Genomic DNA, 20,713 nt, shown 5'->3' with positions numbered 1-20,713 from the left:
GTTTACCCCCCCCCTTTTTTTTATTAAAAGACTGTCTGTGTGTTTATATTGAGCTCACTGTTACCTTCAATAACTAATGACATGTTTCAATGAAACTTGCGCAATCTCCTTGAGATGTGACCAACTCATTCCTCAAAGATAAGTGCATAAAAGTGTTCTCTGGAACTCAGGCACGATTTCCACACAAGACAGATATCGGAAACTATGTGGAGTGATATCCTTTCTTGGTAATTTGAAACATGATGCAACACGGTTGTCTGAACAATGCAATACAGGGGTTTGTTGCTGGAGTGAACACTGATTATATTAGAAGATTAGTATTTTAACTGTTATAAATGCCAATGTTTAAGTTTATATTATGTCTGTATTATAATTAAAGCACCAACTGCTTGTACCATGTTTTACAAAACTTTATAATTTAAGGTTTTATTGAAGAAGATAGAATGTCATTTATTCCATACTTTCACAACAAGAGTAATTTTCCATTGTGGAAAAAGACAATGAAATGCACCATAAGTGAGACAGGAAGCTCATGTCACAGTGGACATCACATGCTAAGTGAACTCTCCTTTTCTTCTTCTGAAAGAAACATTTTTCTCTGCTTACCCAGGGTAATATGTACTGAATGCGCATTTCTGTGCTTTTGAAAGGACACTATCTTTTTATCCATTATGTTAACTGTGGCTAGCAAAGACGTTTTCTGTATAAACAGAAAACGCCTTTAATTAACAAAATCTTGAACAGCATCTTCAGCTGAGCTAACAGATTTAAATAACCTCCCCAGTCCCCTGAGAGCTTGCCTCTTTGAGGCCGAAGCCACAGGGACCAATCAGAGTCCTTATGTGAACCCAGTCATGAGCAAAGACCATAATAGTCTCTTGTTCTACACTAGATCCATGTGGCAAAGAGAAGCCCAGTGCTACTCCTGTGCTTGTTTTTAATTCCCGACCCAATGTTTTACTGTAAATGGCTACATACAAATCCTGATTCTCCAGTGGAATGTTGCACACAGCCCTGCTTTACTTGCAGAGATTGGAGCTCTGGCATTTTTCCTGTGTCCACGACACATTTGTTCGATCCCAGTTGTCCTTGCGTCATACTTTTCAATGACTGACACGCACACTCAGCTTTGTGAGTATACACGATTGTGTGAGGGTGTGTGTGTGTGTGTGTGTGTGTGTGTGTGCGTGCGGTGTGTTGGCTTCCCACAACCAAGTGCTGTGAGGGTTTGCCGCTCCACTGCATTCTCTGCTCAGTTGAGATGAATTAACCATGATAAATTTGTATAATTAGTTAACACATTGCTCAAGCGAAATGTGACCACGTGTCTATACACAAGCTCACTGGTTCTTGACCATCAAAGTGAGGTGGAGTGGCGGAGAGCGAGGAGCAGAGATCAAAGCTGCAAAGCATTTCTTGTAATTGCTTATGAAAATGACAGCTCTGAAGGTCACGTTTCCCCCTGCTCTAAATAAATGTCAGACATACAGCAAATGGCTTCTGGGGGCAGTGGTGGTGCTCAGCATAGGGAGATGGTCCAGCAAACCTGGGGCCACCCTGACACGCGGCCAACCCACGGTGGCATTTTCGCAAACGCCTGCACTAGTGGGATCCTGCTCTGGGAGCTTAGTGCTGCAAACGGTCAAAGTTCAAGAAAATCGAAAGGCTGTGTTTTCTTACAGTGTGCAGATGTAAAACTAATAGGGAGAATATCTGAGGCCAGGAGTCCAAAAATAATACAGCCAAACCATGCTAAAAGCCTGGCCTTTACAAAACACTGTGTTCCCACCAAAAACCATTAATGTAAACCTAACCACAACTTGTGCCTGAACTGAACAGTTGTTCACCCACTCAGCCACTCAAATAAGTGACTACAAGTAACCATCACTGGAAAGTCTACAGCATCGAGCCCCCCAATGTCCAGCTGAAATATATGAAGCTTCCCTTGCATGCGAGCAGCAGCTGTGTGACTTTATAAGCTTGTGAGCCTCTTTGTGGTGGATGTCTACTAACTGCAGTGTGTGTCCATCCAGAATAGATCAGTACAGATCAACACAGCATCGAGGGCGTGCCACCTACAGCAATCGCAGGTGCTTCGGGTAGAGGTGGGAAGGAGGGAGTGCAGCTGTGGTGGATAACAGGGTGGACAGCACTTTATTTGCTGATGCAGCCCTGGGTGGAGATAATGCTGTGTTTACACGCCATGCTCTAAATGTAAGCTGGATCTGCTGCTTGTCCTGAGGGGGAGAGTCTGGAAATATGCCTGTGTCTGTCTGTGTGTGTGTGTGTGTGTGTGTGTGTGTGTGTGTGTGTGTGTGTGTGTGTGTGTGTGTGTGTGTGCTTGCGTGCTAGGAGAAGCACAAGGGAAGGAGGTCACGACATAGCCAGGTTGCTTTTTGATGTAACTCACAGACGTGTTCTTATCCCTTCATCTTAACCTACAGAGAAGCCAGATGTTCAAATAGTGCTTCCATATGACAGTGTCTAAAGAAAGCCCATAATGTTACGCTAATGAGGTTCGTATGCAAACAGCCTTTGCAATACAGTCATCAATACAGTCATCCTCCTCATAAGAAGTGATCAAGGAGTGATTTAGCTATGCAATAAACTGTATTAGGCCTAGACAGCAAGCTTCAGTTCAAACAGAACTACTTATTTTAATATTTAAGAATACTTTCTTAAAATGTGCAAGATAAAGGTTTTACATACAACCTGATCAATTGTGGAAGGGCAGCGGAATCCCTAAAGCTGTATGAAGGAGTAATGAGAGAGTAATGAGGGAGGATGACGGGAGGATGACGGGAGGGGACTGGATGCTTACCAGCCATGATGGGATTCTGAGAGGTTACACGGGGCAAAAGCAAATCACATCTGAGAGTAGTACATTCACAGAGGCAATGCTCAAAAACCCAGGCTAGATGAAATCTCACCATGAGAGCCATCACTAACCGTCACCGATCACTTTTTATTAACTCGCATGGGAAGGCGGGGGTGACTATACTGAGATGTGTCTATACGAGTAATAGGCAGTGCATTTCCTTATGCTTTACAGAGAACTGGTTCAACTGGAATAGGTGGGTGTGGGCACAATAGCACATTTGTCCTGAATTAACTCACAGAAAAGACCCTTGTTTTAAATTTGCCTCCTTCCGAAGCCCAGTGGCCATTGTCGTAATGTGGGTGATTTGCGTACACCCTCTGATTTCTACTATTTTGCAACAGACTTGCAACACAAACCGGATGCCTTGTGGCAGACTCAGCAAAATCCTGTGCATGTGGTTCTCTGTGTTATAGATGAGGTACGTAACACACTAGACCGACTGGTTCATCCCGCCAAGCCTGGGCCCCTCCAGGAACATACTGACGCGGTAATACAAGTCAAGCAGCCAAACGTCCAGACACCAGCAGGAAAACGCAGGAGTATGAAGTGGAAAATGCCTAAGCTACTGGTGAAAAAATGTTGAGAGAAAAATTAAATCAGTAATAACGAGCAGTGTGCGGATAGCATTATGAGTCATTTACAGGAGCAAGCAATATATTCAAAAAATAGATTTCTTTTTACCTCTTAGTTTGCATATGGATATGGTGTTTTTTATTCCCATGGACTCGGTCATGCTCCACCTGTGTGGATGGAACACTGGATCCAGAAACCGATTCCAAGCTTTAGTGAATCATATGTCTCACTTCAAGGTAAAAAAGGGAGTGTTCATGACCTTTAAATGGTGTAACATAGGCCTCCACATCACGGTATCTCCACTCCACTCCATCTCCTTCACTTTCTCAACCTTTGTATCATGCCATCAGCCCTCCTATTCAGAGAATGAAGAACCTTCAAAGCTGAATGCAAATTAATCAAAAATGCAAATGCATTCTATGCCTTTTATCTATTTTGCTACTCCGAGTCAAGAGTTTTAACTGTTGTTAATAGTACAGAACAGTGATGAGCGCTGTATTGACAATATGATTTAAACTAACTTAGAAAGGGGCCTTCGAACACACTCTTTAAATCAGTCAAAGAAATGACTGCTTATGTCATCAACACAATTGATTTCTCAATGTTGTAATTCACACAATCCATTACTATCACTACATACCAGGGGATGAAATTCAATGTGTTTAATGTTCCAATACTGATTTAGTGTTAGACCCCTACAGAAAAAGCTACTGGCATCTGATGGGTCAGTCTTTACCCCTTAAACCTGCTTTCAACAAAAAACCTGATGCTATCCCCCAGCTATAGTCTTTCCAACCGATTTGACTCTTGTTTGTGAACTTCTGCTCTGACATTTTATTTTGATCCTCAGGCCCAGCCCAACCTATAATTTGGTTGCCTAAACAGCAGCATAATTGTTTATCGGAGCGGCAGGCTTAGCTGGTCTTTCCAGCGCTTCTTCGACTGTTGCATTAGGGATCCCCAAACCACCAATTATTTGCCCCCCCTTTACTCCTTGCACTCTAAATAAATGTGACGCTAATGTCAGGGGCATTTGAACACTGGGCTCTCCCACTCTTGATGGTTTATGAAGTTTTGAAGAGTTCTTCCTAACATGCTTAATTACACTGTACAATTGAGCTTTCTTCATATAAAATGCTGTGTGCTGCATTATGATCAATAAAACTGGCAAAAAATATTTTGGACAAACACTATGTTCTGCATGTCACGACTTCTGTGCTACAGTAAAAATATTGATTCGTGGATGTAGGGCTTAAACTAGGGCCCTACAAAATTCACAGACGTGAAAATTGCCTGGGATATTTTCTAATGATATACAGGCTACTATCATATGTGATATTTAAGCGCTAATAACTGTTGTGAAATATAGTGTTTTTCTTGTAAAATCTGTGAAATTTGTTTTGGTGAGAAATGTGGTCCATGAAATTAAGTCACTTAAGCCATGAATTTAGTAGGGCCCTAGCCATAATGCTCACTACACAATGAACTCAGCATTGCAACAGATTTCTTACTTCCTTTAAAGAAGCAAAAGGTGGAGTTTGGCAAAGACAAAGGCTGCTGCTTTGTGTGAGAGTGCAGAGAGGTGAAAGACACCAATCTCTGCAGAGGGAACCTGCAATTACTTTCTAGCTCTTAAGATTCCTGAGCCCTTAGTAACTGTTTACTGTTGCAGGGCACGATCAGTCTCCAAATTACAACTACTGGCGGAGGCATCGAATGCTCAGCAGTCACGCACAGGGCAGGGTAGAGTCTGTGCCCTGAACTCTGTGCCCTCAGCTCCACCGAGCAACACAGATCACTGGCCACGAGTACTCGTCATGATCAAGAAACTCAAAGACATTACATATAAGGCCGAAAATAAAACCAAAAAAAAAACAAAAAACCTTGCTAACAAAATTTAAAGCGAACAAACAGAAGTCGGTCTTTTTCTTGTTGAGTGGAGCACAGTTTAACTAAAGTAATATTCCATTTTCACTATAGTGGGCCTACTATAACATACTGAAAAACTGCTATCAAACAATCAGCCTTCACATCAGTGGTGATGACATCCTTCAAACTTTTTCCTTTCATCGTCATAAGACATCATCATGTCTTATGATTCATGAAATCATTCCAAGTGTGACCCAGCTCATCAGGCCATACATTTAGCATGAATGTTGATGTGTCAGTGAGGGCTTTGTAATAGCCACAACCAAGGAACTGAATTCTAAATGTCACTTCACCAACCAGAGCGCAGAAAGCCTTCTTTTAGGGCAAAGTAAAAAAAGGAGCTGACTGGTGCCAATAATTTGTCTAAAAATACGTTTTTTTGTTTTTTTTTAAATCACATGGTGACAAGAATAGATGGAGAGAAAGCGGCAACAGTTGAATTTGCTGGCTCTTGGGCAGCTAATTATATCCTTAATGCTGACCTAATGAAGGGGGCTGGAGTCACAGCCAGTGAGGTCATGATCACAGCCTTCTGAACAATGCTCCCGTCAGATCCAGCAGCTCGGGTTGAGGCTGTGTGTACATGCCTTTTGGTATGTGTGCGCACTCTGAGGGCTGATGAGACTGTGTTCATGACCACTGTGGCACTGGCCAGCTGCATAGTCATCAAATGACTCAGCAAACTGTTGAAAATGTCCTTGAAATGCTTGAGGAATGTCTTGACCCAACCACTGAAAGCACATTCCAAAGGCAAGCTGGGAAATCAATGATAGGCTGAACCAGGTCAGAGCCCCTCAGCAGCTGTAGATCTACTTCGGGGCCCAAACGTGGGGATTGTGAGAGTGTAACTGGCCAGTCACAGCTCTCACAATCAAACATCATCAGTGAGGAGCTCATGACCTGAGAACTTCAGGAGGTGAAGATACTTCCCACAAGCACTGGCAGAAATGCACAAACAGCCAGGGCACCTCACGACCGGAGTCCAACACAGCGTAAACCCACCGTGCACGCATGCTGCTGTTTAAGGTCATTTGTGTCGCTCACTGGCACAGGAGAGAGAGTCAGATGAGATGTGAAGCACCGTGAATGATACAAACTGCAGTGAGCCGAAGATTCTTTCCTCTGTGTTTTGCTTCCATTACTGATAATCTGGCTGCCCTGCCTGCTTAACGCACTCCCTGGGGAGAGAAAGTGTTCAAAGGCTTAGGAAGAGAAGACAACAGGAATGTGTTAGCATGTATGCATAAGCGGGCGTGTCTGTTGCGCTTGTTTACTTTAATGCTTTGCCACTCAGATCCGTAAACGCAGAGAAATTATTCCTCAAATTAATGCAATCATTGGAAAGACCTAACCCTGTAGTTTATCCCATTAATGCTACACAACAGGTGCCCCTAAGCCTCAGAAATTAAACAAAAACAAAATATCACAGAACAAAAAAAAACCAGACTACAATGCACACCACACAACTACTACAACCACACAACTACTACAAAAGATTTAGATTCAAGCTGACAAAAGGCATTCCTGGTACAAAAATGCAGATATAGTCAACAGAAAAATTATTCTGGAATATCTGAGGCAAACCATAGCAAGAGATAAATGTCCAATGTCCCTGTCCAAGCAAGGGATAAATAAAAGGTGATTAGTTATCAGTTCAATATGCTGTGGGATAAAATGTTAAACATATCAGTGCTGTATCTAAGTGCACGTTCAACACTGACTGAACAGCTGAGCTCTGTGAATATAGCAGCTCATTTAGGATGCTAATGGAAATGAAACTGTTTTCCCACTAGTGTATTCAACAGGAGAAGAATTACATGAAACATTTTTAACAAATGTTGTTGGCTTGTCGAGGACTTTGACTTAAATTATGAATGCTCACAAACTTAACCCTAGTGGTTCAGGTATTAACACAAGCCAATACTGACGAACAAAGTGATGGAGCTGACAAAGGTCGACTGAGTCAAAGCACTAAGGCTGCAGTCAGCTTCACATACAAAACACAAGAACAACCATAATAATAAGCAGCACCAACTTTATTTATATGGCAATTTTTAAACAAAGTTTACATGGTGCTTTATTGAGCAGCAGCTGGGAGGAGGACACAGGCCTCTAACCTGCGTTTAGGTGGAGGGACCGAGAAAGACCTGCGTTTAGGTGGAGGGGTACAAAAGCAGCCAGGGATCTTCCACTTTTACACAGCACCACGCATTTGCATACAGGACAAGTTCATACTGAGTGGAGAATTGGACTTTAGAGCTCAAAACAGGTCTGTGTTGCTTCCTGTCCCCTACAGATGCGTGCGCTGATCAAAAAGATCAAATGTGTTCTCTAAGAAAAGTTAGAGCAAAGTTTTTCAAAAGTTGTGCTGGTAAGGCAATGTATCCTGTTGCCTTCTTTAAGACAAAATTCTAAAGGCTAAACTTGACATAAAAGAAACCTAAACCATGCATATAACCAGGGAAGATTAAAATACTCGAGTTAAGTTGTGCCAAAGACACACTTCTTAACGTCATGTGGTACCATAGCTAAGAAATGTATTGTCTAATTTCATACTTGGTCTAATTCTTAATGCTGCAGAGAGAATTTCGGCATCGCCAGCATTGGCAGTGAACCCATTCCTTAAACATCAACCCCTAAAGCCCTCTTCCCAACACATTCTCACACACACGCTCGCACAAGTACATAGGCATGCACACGCATATGCACACACTTTCTCATGGCGATGCTTCTAGTTTAAAATACAAACATCTCCTTAGCTGTCTGAATAGAAGCCAATCACACTGTTTATTAACTCCTACCCTACGGATGCTCAGGAATTCAGTCTTCATTTGCTGTGCCTCCTAGAAAACATTTTCACTGCTGTTCGTGGAATTGCTATATTTGAAATTGTAATCAAGATATAAACTGGCACAGACATGCATTAAATTAATTGTTACATAAAAGTTGCTTGATGATATGGCATTTCAAATGTCATTCTTGTTCTTGTGGGTTAATGACATAACAGGAGTAGAACTAAAAAAGAAGACAGACAGACAGACAGAAAGAAGAAGAAAAAAATGCACTTAACTGTGAACTTTCTATCCTTACCTTAAATCCAAACATGGGTAAAAGGAGAAATGGCAAAACTACCAACTGAAAAAAGGAGAAAAATTAGGCCGAAATAAAGGGCTGTATGTAAGTAACAGAGAGGCCGCTATGTCAGTGAGGCTAGGGAACAGTGGTTAATGCAGAGCTCTGAGGAGACATTTCACCCCAGACCCCATCTGCTGACTGTCGCAGTTTGAACAAATTGAAGTCAAGAGGGAAAAAAATAATTGAAAAATGATTAGAGTAACAGCAAGTGGACATTTGTGGCCTAGTCCCTTATTTAAATTGGGGGAGGAGGAGGGAGGAAGACCAGGGGCAGTGGAGAGTGCGGTGGCTACTGCTGGACAGATCATCACTGCGGGCTAAGGGCTGGTCGCTTAGGACTGCATGACACAAACATGAGAATTTCGTCACGGCTTTTCTTTGTGCTCTAGTATCTCCTTGTTTCCCTTAGCTTTATGTAATCCCTGTCTTTGGCTGGGAATCCACTGTCCCTAGTCGCAAAAGAGGCAGGATGGGAAAAAAAAAAAAAACACGTAGTTGTTGAGACACAGGTATGCACTCGTGGTCAAAAAGGCTCCACTGGAGTGAGAGTAACGGAGCTACTGGGCACAAGCGCTGTGCTCCCTGATCTCGGCGCAGGTAACGAGAGGTGGCATTTACATGCAAGTGGGAACTCCACCTACTTACACTGAGACAGGAGTTCATGGACAGGCCCTTGGGGAAGACTCCGAAAATCGGGAAAGGTCAGTGGGTGTGCCAGACTATTGCTTGCATGATCACGCTCTCCAACAACTACCTTTCCTCCCCATGGAGTGAGTGACCAGAGCACAACTACCCAGCAGTGGATTGGCAACATTTGAACACTAAGAGAAAATTGTGATTTGCAGAGTTTCATGAGCTTTTATAGCTTTCATACATGACTTAGCTTCCATATATGATGTAATAATTAAGCATGTCACTAGCTTGACATGCACTGAAAGTTAAGACTCTTAGATGTACTTTGGCAGTGCATGTTATGCACCATCTAGACATCTAGACATTTACATACAAGGTCCAGAAGCATCTAATATTTTAGAATATGTCTAATCAGGGGTACAGTACATCAGGGTGAAAATGTCAGAAGGGTAATAAGTCGACACTTATTTTCTCCAACATAAACCAAAAGATGTAGGAGAGTATTGTGCCTGAAGGTTCCTTTGTCCTCCCAGAAAAAGAAACTGCTGATGCCCGATATCATTATTACACCACACCAGTGTCATCTTGCCTCCCCATGCACTCCCCCTCTCTGCCTCTCAACTAGTACAGGCTGCGCTCTTCTGACAGGCAGGCCGCTCCCTGGGGGCCCACGAGCCGATTTGGGAAGGTAAACATGTCCAGCTCGGTGAGCTAAAACCAATGAGACGGTGCGGCTCAGGCAAGCGGCGCGGTGCGCGACTCCAGTCCCTGAGCCTGATCACGACCTCGCTCGGGCTAGTGCCTGGCACAAAGGACACCCACATGCATGCCCATGCCACAGGGAAATGTGGCCCGGCACAAGGCCCAAAGCGATACGACACTGGCCTCACTGAAAGCTTGATATAACAGTAGTCAATAGTAGGGCATTTGGGTTTTTTGCTATACATTAAGGGGTGAAACTTGAAGGGGACTCCAGCATGATTCATCCACGTCCGGGGAGAGGAGAAACTTTAACCTTCTGATATCCCTCACCTATTCTGGGGAAGGCCCAGCGAAATGTGTCACTATCTACTAAGACTGATTCATTTTTGGAACAGTCGTCATCACAGGGTGCATTATTTGCTCATGCATGTAAACAGTACATTATCTTTTTCATCTTAACACCAGGATGTGTACTAGGAAAAAAAAAAGTTATTTCCTGTTACCTAGGTAACCAGTGTACACATTTACTGGTTACCTTACATGCCCACTGTTGTTATGTTTTTAGTTCTGACTGCATGCCACGGGAATCCTAACGGTGGAAAACCATTAAAGCAGCAATATTCCTAATCAGTTCACTAATGGCCAATGAAAAATCTTCAAGGCCATGCGTGCCCTTGCCTAAGGACAGAGGTTAAGCAGCTAGTGCTCATTCACCATGTGCTCCTGCCAGATGGCTTTGGATTTGAAAAACACATCCAGGCTTTATTGAAGTGTTCGGGTTGGGCCTAGTACACAGTGCTGTACTAGGTTTGCACTCTCTCTCTGAAAATTTTGTTTAGTTTTAGTTTTTCAGTGTGGCTTTTTTAAAATAGTTTTTCTGTTTTTTAGTTTTAGTTCACTATAACAATTCTGTTACCGAACAGATGCTAACATAACAAGTGTGTGGAGGACAGATGCAGCAAAAAAAGAAAAACACTACAAAGTAAACTGGTTCAGGAAAAGAAAATGCTCACATTTTAAATTTACAACAGTGATTATAAACACCATCTAAAGATGAAACGTGGCGAACACCGCAGGCAATCCAGTCCGAAAGGATAAATCTTCGAGAGAATGAGCTTCTTTTCAAGCGCTCAGAATGCTGCATCCCCTGGGAGCTGTGGGTGGGAGAAGCTGTATTTCTCACACTTCTTAATCTGGTATGACTTGCTGCATGCCACACAGGTCCTGTTAGCATGGTGGACGACACAGACATGAACATGTGACGTGAAGAAGATGATAGAAGTCATCCTACAAGTCAGAGAAAAACAGGAAGGAAGGAAGGAAGGAGAATCTCTGGAAGAAGAGCAGAGAACTGCCCGAGTGCACCACACAGCACAACACATAAGACATCTGGTACCAAATTCCCCTAATTATGGTGGCTCATATGAAGCACAATTCTGTATGGCAGGAGTCCATGACAGTTGGAACTAAGCACTCGTTATGATCTATTAACTCAGAAACAGCGTTTTTTTTTTTTTTTCAACAACCAGAGCTTTCATGTGCCGTCTGAATTTGAAGGCAGTACTGGGTAGTCACCTTGGACTAACTGATAGGCTTTTCTTCAAAAGGTCGAAACATCTGAGCTTTGGTAAGAGCTTTGGTAAGACCACAGGAAGAAAGCACTGTTCCAATGTGGCATCTCTTGTGAGCAGCAGAATATCCTATTCAGCTCTGACCTTGCTGTCACTACCACACAGGACAGTGTGTGTGGTACTGAGGGTTAGATGGGCAAACACAGCCAAGACTGGAAAAGGCCACAGAGCACGGGCATCCCGAGGCTGCATGAGCCCTCCCTCTCTCCCTCCCTCCCTCCCTCCCACCCTCTCTCCCTCTCTCCCTCCGTGTAGGAGAGAGTGTGGAAGAGATGGAATGTGAATAGAGACAGAGAGCCACAAGGCAACTGTGAGGCAAGGAAGACTTGAGGAAGTAGGGGGTGGGGGCGGGAGGCCTGAGTGAGAGACCCTGCAGACACACTGCAGCTCAGAGCTGATAGGAAGTGACGGGCTGCTGATTAGTTCACTCACAACCCTAGCAACTACCCTCTGCACGTACACGTACACACACGTACACGCGCGCACACACACGCACGTACACACACTCACCCACGCACACACACGCACGTACACACACTCACCCACGCACACACACGCACGTACACACACTAAGCCACAAAGAACAATCATAAACAAGAAGTGAATTTCCTTATTTTGGCCTATATGGCCATGCCTAAGCTTGTGTATGTGCAAGAGCTCACAGGTGTGTGTCTGTGTGCGTTTCTCTGCCCTACCTTGAGGAGATAGATGGGAATGTTGCTGAAGTCCACTGGGAGTTTGAGCAGGAAGCGAGCGGAGAACTCTCCTGTCTGCAACACAGAGACATGAAGACTGTCAACAAGCACACAGACGCTTGCACACTATCCTGCGCAGGCAAACACACATAACCTTAACAGCACACATATCCCTTAATAGAACAGATAAGGAAAGGCCATAGTGAGACTGAGGCTGTTCAACAGCTGCCGTGGAGTGAACATTCAACATTTTGGTGCACAGATTTTGAGAAACAGCTCTGGAGAGGTTCCATGAGTCTAACAATGGTGCATTTTAGGACAAATCACAGGATTCCAGTTTTATTAAACTCTGAAGAAGTTGTGAACTTAAACAATATTTTTTATGCCTCCTTTAAAGTTCTATACATATAGAGCTTTTCAATACTATATTTTCTTTTTTTTCCAATTAAAAGTGGATCTTTAAAGTAGACTGCTGTTTGCTGCTAACTGACGTTATATATGTTCTTTGACAATCATAACGTAAGCATTTCTGGCATTTCTCCTGTGTTTCTCAATAATTGTCTGTTATCCCACAAACCACAGTTATATTTACCACATCCCTTTAGAGGTAGAGGTCCATGAAGCAATGCATACAGCCACACACACCCCCACACAGAAAGCATTGTTCCCAAATTTTATCCTGTTGAGAAACCATTTGAAGGACAACAGCAGGACACTTTGCTCTAAGTGTATGTATGCGTGTCTATATGTGGTTTATGTGTCTACATGTTCTCTGTCACAAGTTTGCTTCCCGGTGTCTATCCCTCAAAAGGTTCCAGGTGCTTTTAACATGAAAAGCCTGTAACATGAATTCTAACGTGATATGAGCTGGGACTTCGGTGATCTAGCCAAAGAGCTTCTTCAACCTGCTGGATTCAGCACCATTGCCAATCCACACTACCAGTCAAACTACTGACTACCTTTCCTGAAATGTTGCTTTTTTGTTCATATAATTGATGTAATGCTTTAAATGTTTACACACATTTTAAAATGAAAATGCAACCCAACTCACAAAACACAAGGAATGTCAAAGTTCAACAACACTGCCGCAAATTTTTGGATGCCTCTAAACAACCACCCCACTGCCTTAATAACAGCTTCACAGGAACGAGGCATATGGTTTCAGTGGGAAATCACCTGGCAGGTCCTCCCAGCAACTCTGCAGCAGTTCTGGGATGCAGGGCACATGTGGACTGCTTTGATTTGATTTTCCTGTGCGGTTCTGTGCGCATGAGGTCTGAGCACCAGGCAGGCTGGACCATTAGTTTGAGATGTCCTTCATTTTCTTTCGCTGCCAGACGGGACTTTGGGGCATTTGGGTTCATTATCCTCCTCAAGAATGAAAGACTAACTAGCCATGGTCATGATTAGCATGTATGAAGTGCAGTGTAATCGTCATGTCGGTCAAGACTGCCATGGCTTTGCTAAAGATCACCATGTCTGGTTCAAGCAAGGCAAAACTGGACCATGACACAGATGGGACCTTCCGCTCACTGTTTCTGCACGTTACAAAGACTGATCAATTCATAAAAGTGACTTCCACTGCTCATATGTTCAGCTTGTCATTTTTGTCCTTGGCAAATTTTTTAAGTCACCTCCAAACAGCCAAAATGGAACCATTTGGACTTCGTGTATCATTTAGCTGTTGCAGACTTGTAACTTGAATGAAACTGTTCTCAGATTGTAAGGTCACCTTTAACTTGAACACGTTAGCGAGGGTTAGTTTAATGGTCTTGGATACAGCAGGTTATACTCTTGTGCTTGTGCTACCAATACTTTCAAAAGGGGTGTGAGTAAGTTATAAGTCTCAGCACTTTACATTTGAGGCTCAAATGTGAAGTAATGGGACAAGGAATCAAGCAATTTAAGTCGAGTTGTGTCATAGCCCACGTATGAGCAAGTCAGGACTCAACTTGGGTAATTATGCCAGAATGAGTATGTTGGCAACATCAAAATAATAATAAGTAACAATCTGATGAGCGCGACCAGCTGTGGTACTGAACTGATCACACTAGTGGTGGTCCAGTCATGTGCTAAAACTAATTTACTGTAAATCACCCCACTTCACTGGACCTTCAGTCACTTTTCAGCTAGCTTTATCCTGCCAGAGTTTAACACACAGTCTTTTTGGAAAATAAAAAAGAGGAAACTATATATTATATAGTATATAAAGTCACAGAAATTTGAGTGTTTATTAAGTCATAAACTCACAAATCAAAGTCAAAGTCAAGTCTCATTTTCTCTCATTTTCTCATGTCATGGGTAAACAACTTTTTTACAACTCAAATGAGATCACATGATTCAAGTTCCCCACCACTGGCTTATAATATAGACAGACACCGACCTGCTAACAGCTTTCAGTCTAAAATCCCCTTGCTTAAAATATTCGTTTGAAAACTAAAAATTAGAACACTTAGACATAGTTATTTGTTTCAGAAAATAAAAAAATAACATGCATCATATGCATGTGCACATGTCATTTTGACTGGTACTGGAAGTGACAACATCAATGTGACTAAAAAGTCAAACAAGACACATTTGAATAGTATCTTATGATTTACAGATGTGGAAATCATCACAGCACAGTTGACAACTTAGCAAATGCATTAGAATAACATATTCCTCATTCCTGTCATCTAGTCTGACTAGTGCTTGACCCATTAATGCATCACGTCTGGGTTCGCTTGTGTACGCATTAGTCCATATGTAATGAGCCCTGAAACAGCACAGTGAGCGTTACATCTGCAGCGCATTCCGCGCACTCACCCAGCTGTTCTTGCGGCCGGCATAGACCTCCATGCTGCGGCCGAAGTTGGGGTCCTCGAGCAGGCTGTCATACTCGAAGAGCAGGCGCGAGCTGTCCCTCAGCCGCTGACACTGGTACTGGTGGTACTGCTGCAGGAGCTCCTTCACCAGCCACAGGAGGCATTCAGGATCACCGGCGTCCCACGCTGCCAGGTGCTAGATATCGGAAACCACACGCGACACACGGTTAGCCTCCCGGACACCAATGCAATGAACTAGAGCATTTTACTAGTAGCTTTCCCGAGCAGGTTCACAAGACAAGTAAGCAGACATCAGTCATGTCCATCATAAACACATTTATGAATGCTAATATTGTTAAGTGTGAAAAACATTATTCATGAACAGAGCTTGAGTGCAGAATTAGGAACACTGGTTGTCATGTGTATATGCTGTAGTCATACTCATTCCTTCCTAAACAGCCTGTTTATTTAATATGGCAGCTGCAAGCCCCCACATTAAGAGAAATTTTATATAAAAGGTATTTTAAGTCTTTCAATACCTTACATTACAGAGCACAGTACACAATGATAGGAATTTGGGCAAAGAGATATGAGCGAGCAAGCTGAAAGTGACTTTCTTCCCTACAGCACTATAGACAGCTGGTAAAGACAATCTGATAAATCTGATGACAGTTCGGTGACCCATGAGTCATCAACAGTGACTTGGTAAGCCTGTAAAGCCCAATCTTCCCTTCCAAGAAAGGGGGAATGTGGTAGCGCCACAGGATATCCTGGCACAGAGGGGCTGCTTTCATCCCCTGACCCTCTGTGCTTCAGTCCAGATGCCAGGCATTTGGCCACATTATGCCAAAGCATTCCAACAATGTGCCGCAAAGAACAGGAAACCCCAGCCACTGAGATGTATGTGAGAAAGAGGAAAAGACCCCTCATTCCCAGCTGCAGATAAGGCCGCTTGCAATCTTGTGCCCATGCCATGTTCTCTGCATAGCACACAATGGTGTGATGTTTGAGGACTCGGGAGCAATTAGGAGCAGGACGTGTGTAAACAAACTTGCCAGTACGGGGCTGCGAATCTAATCGGGTGCATTAAGTAAGTGGGACGCTGCGGCCTCGGCGTGTCTGGTGCCTGTAATGGGGCTCGCTGCGCTGTGTTCCTGAGGCTGCGTGAACGGGAAAACCTTGTGAACCGGCACCGCCCGCTTCCCTGTTTCCATGGACCCCCTCCTATGAGCTGACCTCAACTGCATAGGTGATCTTAATTTGCATGAGCTGCCCTGACGAGGGCAGTGAGCAGGGATGCAAATTACATAGCAGAGGGGCAAAACGCCAACCACCACCTTTCGCAAAGTGTACCGCCATCTTCCTCATTGGCCTAATTCTACCGACCAGTGCTCTGCCTCTCCAGGGGAAGATTACTCCCTGATGCGTGAGGTGCACAAGACCTCAAGTGTAATTCCAGTGACGATCACTAGCAGAAAATAAACGGAACACAGCATTGAAAGGGTGTTAAAAAGCCTAAGTAAAATGAGTAAATATGCATTTGGCAGATTGTCAGTGAACAATCTTCACCTGTCAAAATTATAAAAGAATAAGACAAACGCATGTGTCATTGAACCCATGTGTCATTGCCAGGCAAAGAACAAGCACAGGCTGTATCTTAGTGAGATGGTCGCACGCCGTTTAGAACTTTGAGATGGCAGCAATGCAATTCCAGCCCAACTTTCAGTGGACTCATGACTCACCCTGTCCTCAAGTCCTGCAGGGTCACAGCAACGTAGACAGAGGACACAGGGCGTGGCTGTTTGCCTGTATATTATGTAACTTATTAAATTCACAGACCAGAGCATGGAGCTCAGTTTGACAGATCAAATCAAAACGGTCTCCCGATGGTTGATGGTGACGGAAGGGAAAAGAATACAAAGAGAGATGGAGGAGCAGATGTTACAGCATAATTATCAGAAACCGAGTGTCTCTCATATCAAAATAATTCTGAGAAGACCACTAGAGCTGTGCATTCACTGAGCTGTGGGCACATGTGTACACACATTGGTGGAAGCAGACGCATCCACGCACACACCTGAGTATACTTTAATTGGATTCATCTTTTAAAAAGAACTCCCGTTTGTAGATCGAGATTTGCTGACCCTAATTATTCCATTATTAGGAGAAGTGGTAATTCAGAGGAAAGTATCTAATAACAAATAGAGCAACTTTTATTCCGCATTTCTCTGTGGGGATTCCAATGAACCTCATAACTAGACTCTAGGGCTCATATTTCACCCCACTCACATATTGTGGAACCTCACAAATTCATGACTCTCACCTGATATATCCCAACTGGGTAAGACCTGAGAGAAAAAAAAGTGTTACCCTATTGACTTCGTCAAGATTCCACGTGGGTGGAGCAGTCATGAGAAAGTTCATGTTTCCACACAAGAGGAGTTGTTTCCTGGACGGTGCTTTACTTTACAAACTGTCATGATTTCACCGTTCATACTTGCTGTCTGCAATTACCAGGATTAAAGTACGAGATGATCATTGTAGCCAAATTACTCACAATTGAACACTGTTTCTTGTCTTTAACATCACATAGCTGTGGTCAAAAATGCTACTACTGTACTACTTTACAGGTCATGCAGAGGACTAATGTACCAGAGTAGGGTTCACAAAGAGTAGGAGTCACATAAAATATAGGATTTTATATAAATAGTAGTTTCCACATAAAGAGTATAAATCACAAACAGTTCACATGAAGAGTAAGGTTTATACAAAGATTAGTGTTCACATAGAGCATGATTTAAATCAAAAGTATAGTTCACAAAGAATAGGGTTCGCACGAAGAGTAGAGTTTGCATAAAGAGTAGGGTTCATGTTTTCTAGCTGGATACAAGTGGCTCGACTCCTGGTAACAAGCCACATTTCGCCTGGAAGTTGCATTCTATTAAAAGGTCCTTTAACAGAAATAGATTGTTAGTGTTGTATTAAGTGCCTGCAAAAATGGACTCCATCTCTCCTACGTCTCTCATGGAGAACCCAAGTAGCTGTGGCCACATCAAGCATCTGAAGTATTCAATATCTGTGTGCAATACCAGACCAGTCTACAGCTCCACCACCAAGCAGAGAGATGATAACACAACCACAGTCCCAACCATCGACCAGGAGGTCTGGTATTTGGTATGCTCTCTGCATATGCTATGGGCAGTGCCTGCTCTGACATGAAATCAGTCACCGCTTTATGAACTTGTCTGCTCTGTGTGCCTAAGTCAAAGGGCAAACCCATTATCACATTGCTTTAATGAGACCGCATAGTGTGGGGGCACTAGGAGCGTGGGTGTGTGGGCAGTCGGCGGCTGGGCTGAAAATAGCTGCCCCTGATCATGGCATAATGGGGTGGCCATATCGGCTGACCTCTGACTGTCTGGCTGGCTGGCTGGCTGTCCGGCCACACGTCTCTGTGGATCGATACTGGGGAGGAGAAAGAGGCCATTGTGTTCCAGAGGGCTGCGCCCATTCTCTGTGCCGGCACAGGATGTTGGGGTGAGCGCAGGACACTCGTGCCAGTGATGACATCATCCCCCTCGCCTGTTAACAGTTACCAGCAATAACGGGATTCCCGCAAAACTGTGGGCAAGGAAAAGGGAAGGAAAAAAGAAAACAAAGAAATGAAAACAAAGATGGACATTGAAGAAGGGAGACAGAGTGAAAGAGAAGGAAAAGGGAAAAGTAGAGAGGAGAGAGACGGAGGGAGGGAGAGAGAGAGAGAGAGAGAGAGAGAGCGGAGAGAGAGAGAGAGAGAGAGAGAGAGAGGAGAGAGAGAGAGAGAGAGGAGAGAGAGAGAGAGAGAGAGAGAGAGAGAGAGAGAGAGGAGAGAGAGAGAGAGAGAGAGGAGAGAGAGAGAGAGAGAGAGAGAGAGAGGAGAGAGGAGAGAGAGAGAGAGAGAGAGAGAGAGAGAGAGAGGAGAGAGGAGAGAGAGAGAGAGAGAGAGAGAGAGAGGAGAGAGGAGAGAGAGAGAGAGAGAGGAGAGAGAGAGAGAGAGAGAGAGAGAGAGAGAGAGAGAGAGAGAGAGAGAGGGGAACAAAGCAGGAAGGGGAAAATATACCAAAATATATTGTCAGGAATGTAACCAAACACTTTGGTGTTTGCTATAGCATACAGTGGTCAGAAATTGACCTTTAGCCCACAACAGCAGCAACAGTGTGACAGTTGTGTTAAGGCTACAACCAAGAACAATAAAACAAAGATTTCCACAGGTATGGTGATGCAATAGTTACAGTCTTTCTGACTCACTCAGAAAATCCTGTCTGCCTGGAAACTAATTCTTATTCTGGAGGGACAAAGCCATCTTTCACCACAGAAATACGTGAACATGTACATGTGCACACACAGACACAGAACGGCAGACACAGACAGACCGACACACAAACAGACATTCAGAGACACACACACAGCTTTCTCATATTATTCCCAACAATGTACTATTTATAGTGTTGACAAGACTCTTGCTTGTTTAAAATAAAAGACAACAAAAGAACCTATCAAGACTAGTCAATGTCATGAATGACAGATTCTTATATGATTTATGGGCTAAATGTAGCCTTCACAGCTGTATATGTTGTATTAATCTTAATCTTTAATCTTTGTAATCTTCTCTGCAAATTGAAAAGGTTTGGAAGTGTACTGAGTATTAACCAAGATTTAAAAAATTCATATAGAACTCAAAAGGTTCTCCTTCCCCTGGTAACATTGCTGTGGTTAGAAGTAAAACATGAAACAATGGCCTTTCATTTGTGGCCTCTGCCATTGCTAATGGTAAAAGCTAAACTTACTCCCGGCAACAGGGACGTGGTGCCATCCTGTACTGTGGAGCCTGTGCCTGCAACATAATCACTATCAATTTATAACAAACAAGACATGAGGCTGCGGTCACCTGGGAAAGCTGGGAAATGCAATGTGCCCATGGTCGAGCGCTGATCTGGCAACCTGGCGGTGTGGACAGATGTGCCGTGGGCATGACGCCCCCAGGCCCAGCCGCAGCTCGCGAGGGAACACCCCGTGCACACTCCTACGCGGCGTGGGGTGGCCGGCGGCTGGGACCGCTCCCGGAGCTGCCCGGTGAAGTACATATTCCGTGAACAGCTGGTACGCCGTCAAAATAAATATATAACAACACTGTAAAATAAATGTATAATGATCGGCACCAGTTGGGGAGAAATTCTGGCACCGGCAGCACCGGATGTGAAAATGGACGCGATAAGAGTAAAAGCCCCAGTCCTCAACATGAAATATACAGGTTAAATTAATTTTCATTCCACTAAGGGCAAGACCTAAATAAAACTACAGTGATGAAATGAAATGTAGTTAGCACTGTCCAAATTACTATGCAGAGGAATAAATTCAGCCTAGCAGTCCATTTTAGCCTCAAAATTGGCAGCAAAGGAATAAAGCGTTTAGAAAATTAGGCAATAAAAATGTACTTGCTGCACCGGCACTTATTTGGCAAACAGTCATTTTTACATTTGTGGTTTCTACTGCACAATTTAACCTCAATATTACTTTTTCCAGATGAGTCTATTTGGACACTAGTAGCTAGAAGGACATAAAAACCCTACTTAAGACAACCTGTGGTATCTTGTTAAGTATCTAATTCATACTGAATCTAATTTGCCTCGATGAAACTATGTGAACAGCTGCTGTCTAAAATTCAGAGATAATTATGTAAGACATGATATA

At 43.5% G+C, this 20,713-nt stretch overlaps 1 protein-coding gene and 1 long non-coding RNA gene across 3 annotated transcripts in view; both read right to left on the bottom strand.

Moving 5' to 3' along the window:
• The window catches only part of babam2 (BRISC and BRCA1 A complex member 2), a 56,142-nt gene that overhangs the window by 21,420 nt on the left and 14,009 nt on the right, over nt 1-20,713 (bottom strand). For both annotated transcript variants that reach the window (XM_027001474.2, XM_027001475.2), the window contains exons 5-6: nt 14,985-15,179; nt 12,180-12,254 (exon numbers count right to left, since the gene is read on the bottom strand). In XM_027001474.2, the coding sequence (XP_026857275.1) occupies nt 12,180-12,254; nt 14,985-15,179 (270 nt within the window). The remainder of the gene's footprint in view (nt 1-12,179; nt 12,255-14,984; nt 15,180-20,713) is intronic.
• Nucleotides 17,668-20,032, bottom strand: LOC113572152. Its single transcript, XR_003410075.2, has 2 exons — nt 19,911-20,032; nt 17,668-18,604 (listed from the first exon to the last, which is right to left on the bottom strand). It is a non-coding gene; the product is annotated as an uncharacterized LOC113572152 (long non-coding RNA).

This window comes from Electrophorus electricus, chromosome 13 (genome assembly GCF_013358815.1).
Source record: "Electrophorus electricus isolate fEleEle1 chromosome 13, fEleEle1.pri, whole genome shotgun sequence".
Lineage (NCBI taxonomy): Eukaryota > Metazoa > Chordata > Actinopteri > Gymnotiformes > Gymnotidae > Electrophorus > Electrophorus electricus.
The sequence above is the reverse complement of the archived record's forward strand: the minus strand, read 5'-3'. Positions and strand labels throughout refer to the sequence as shown.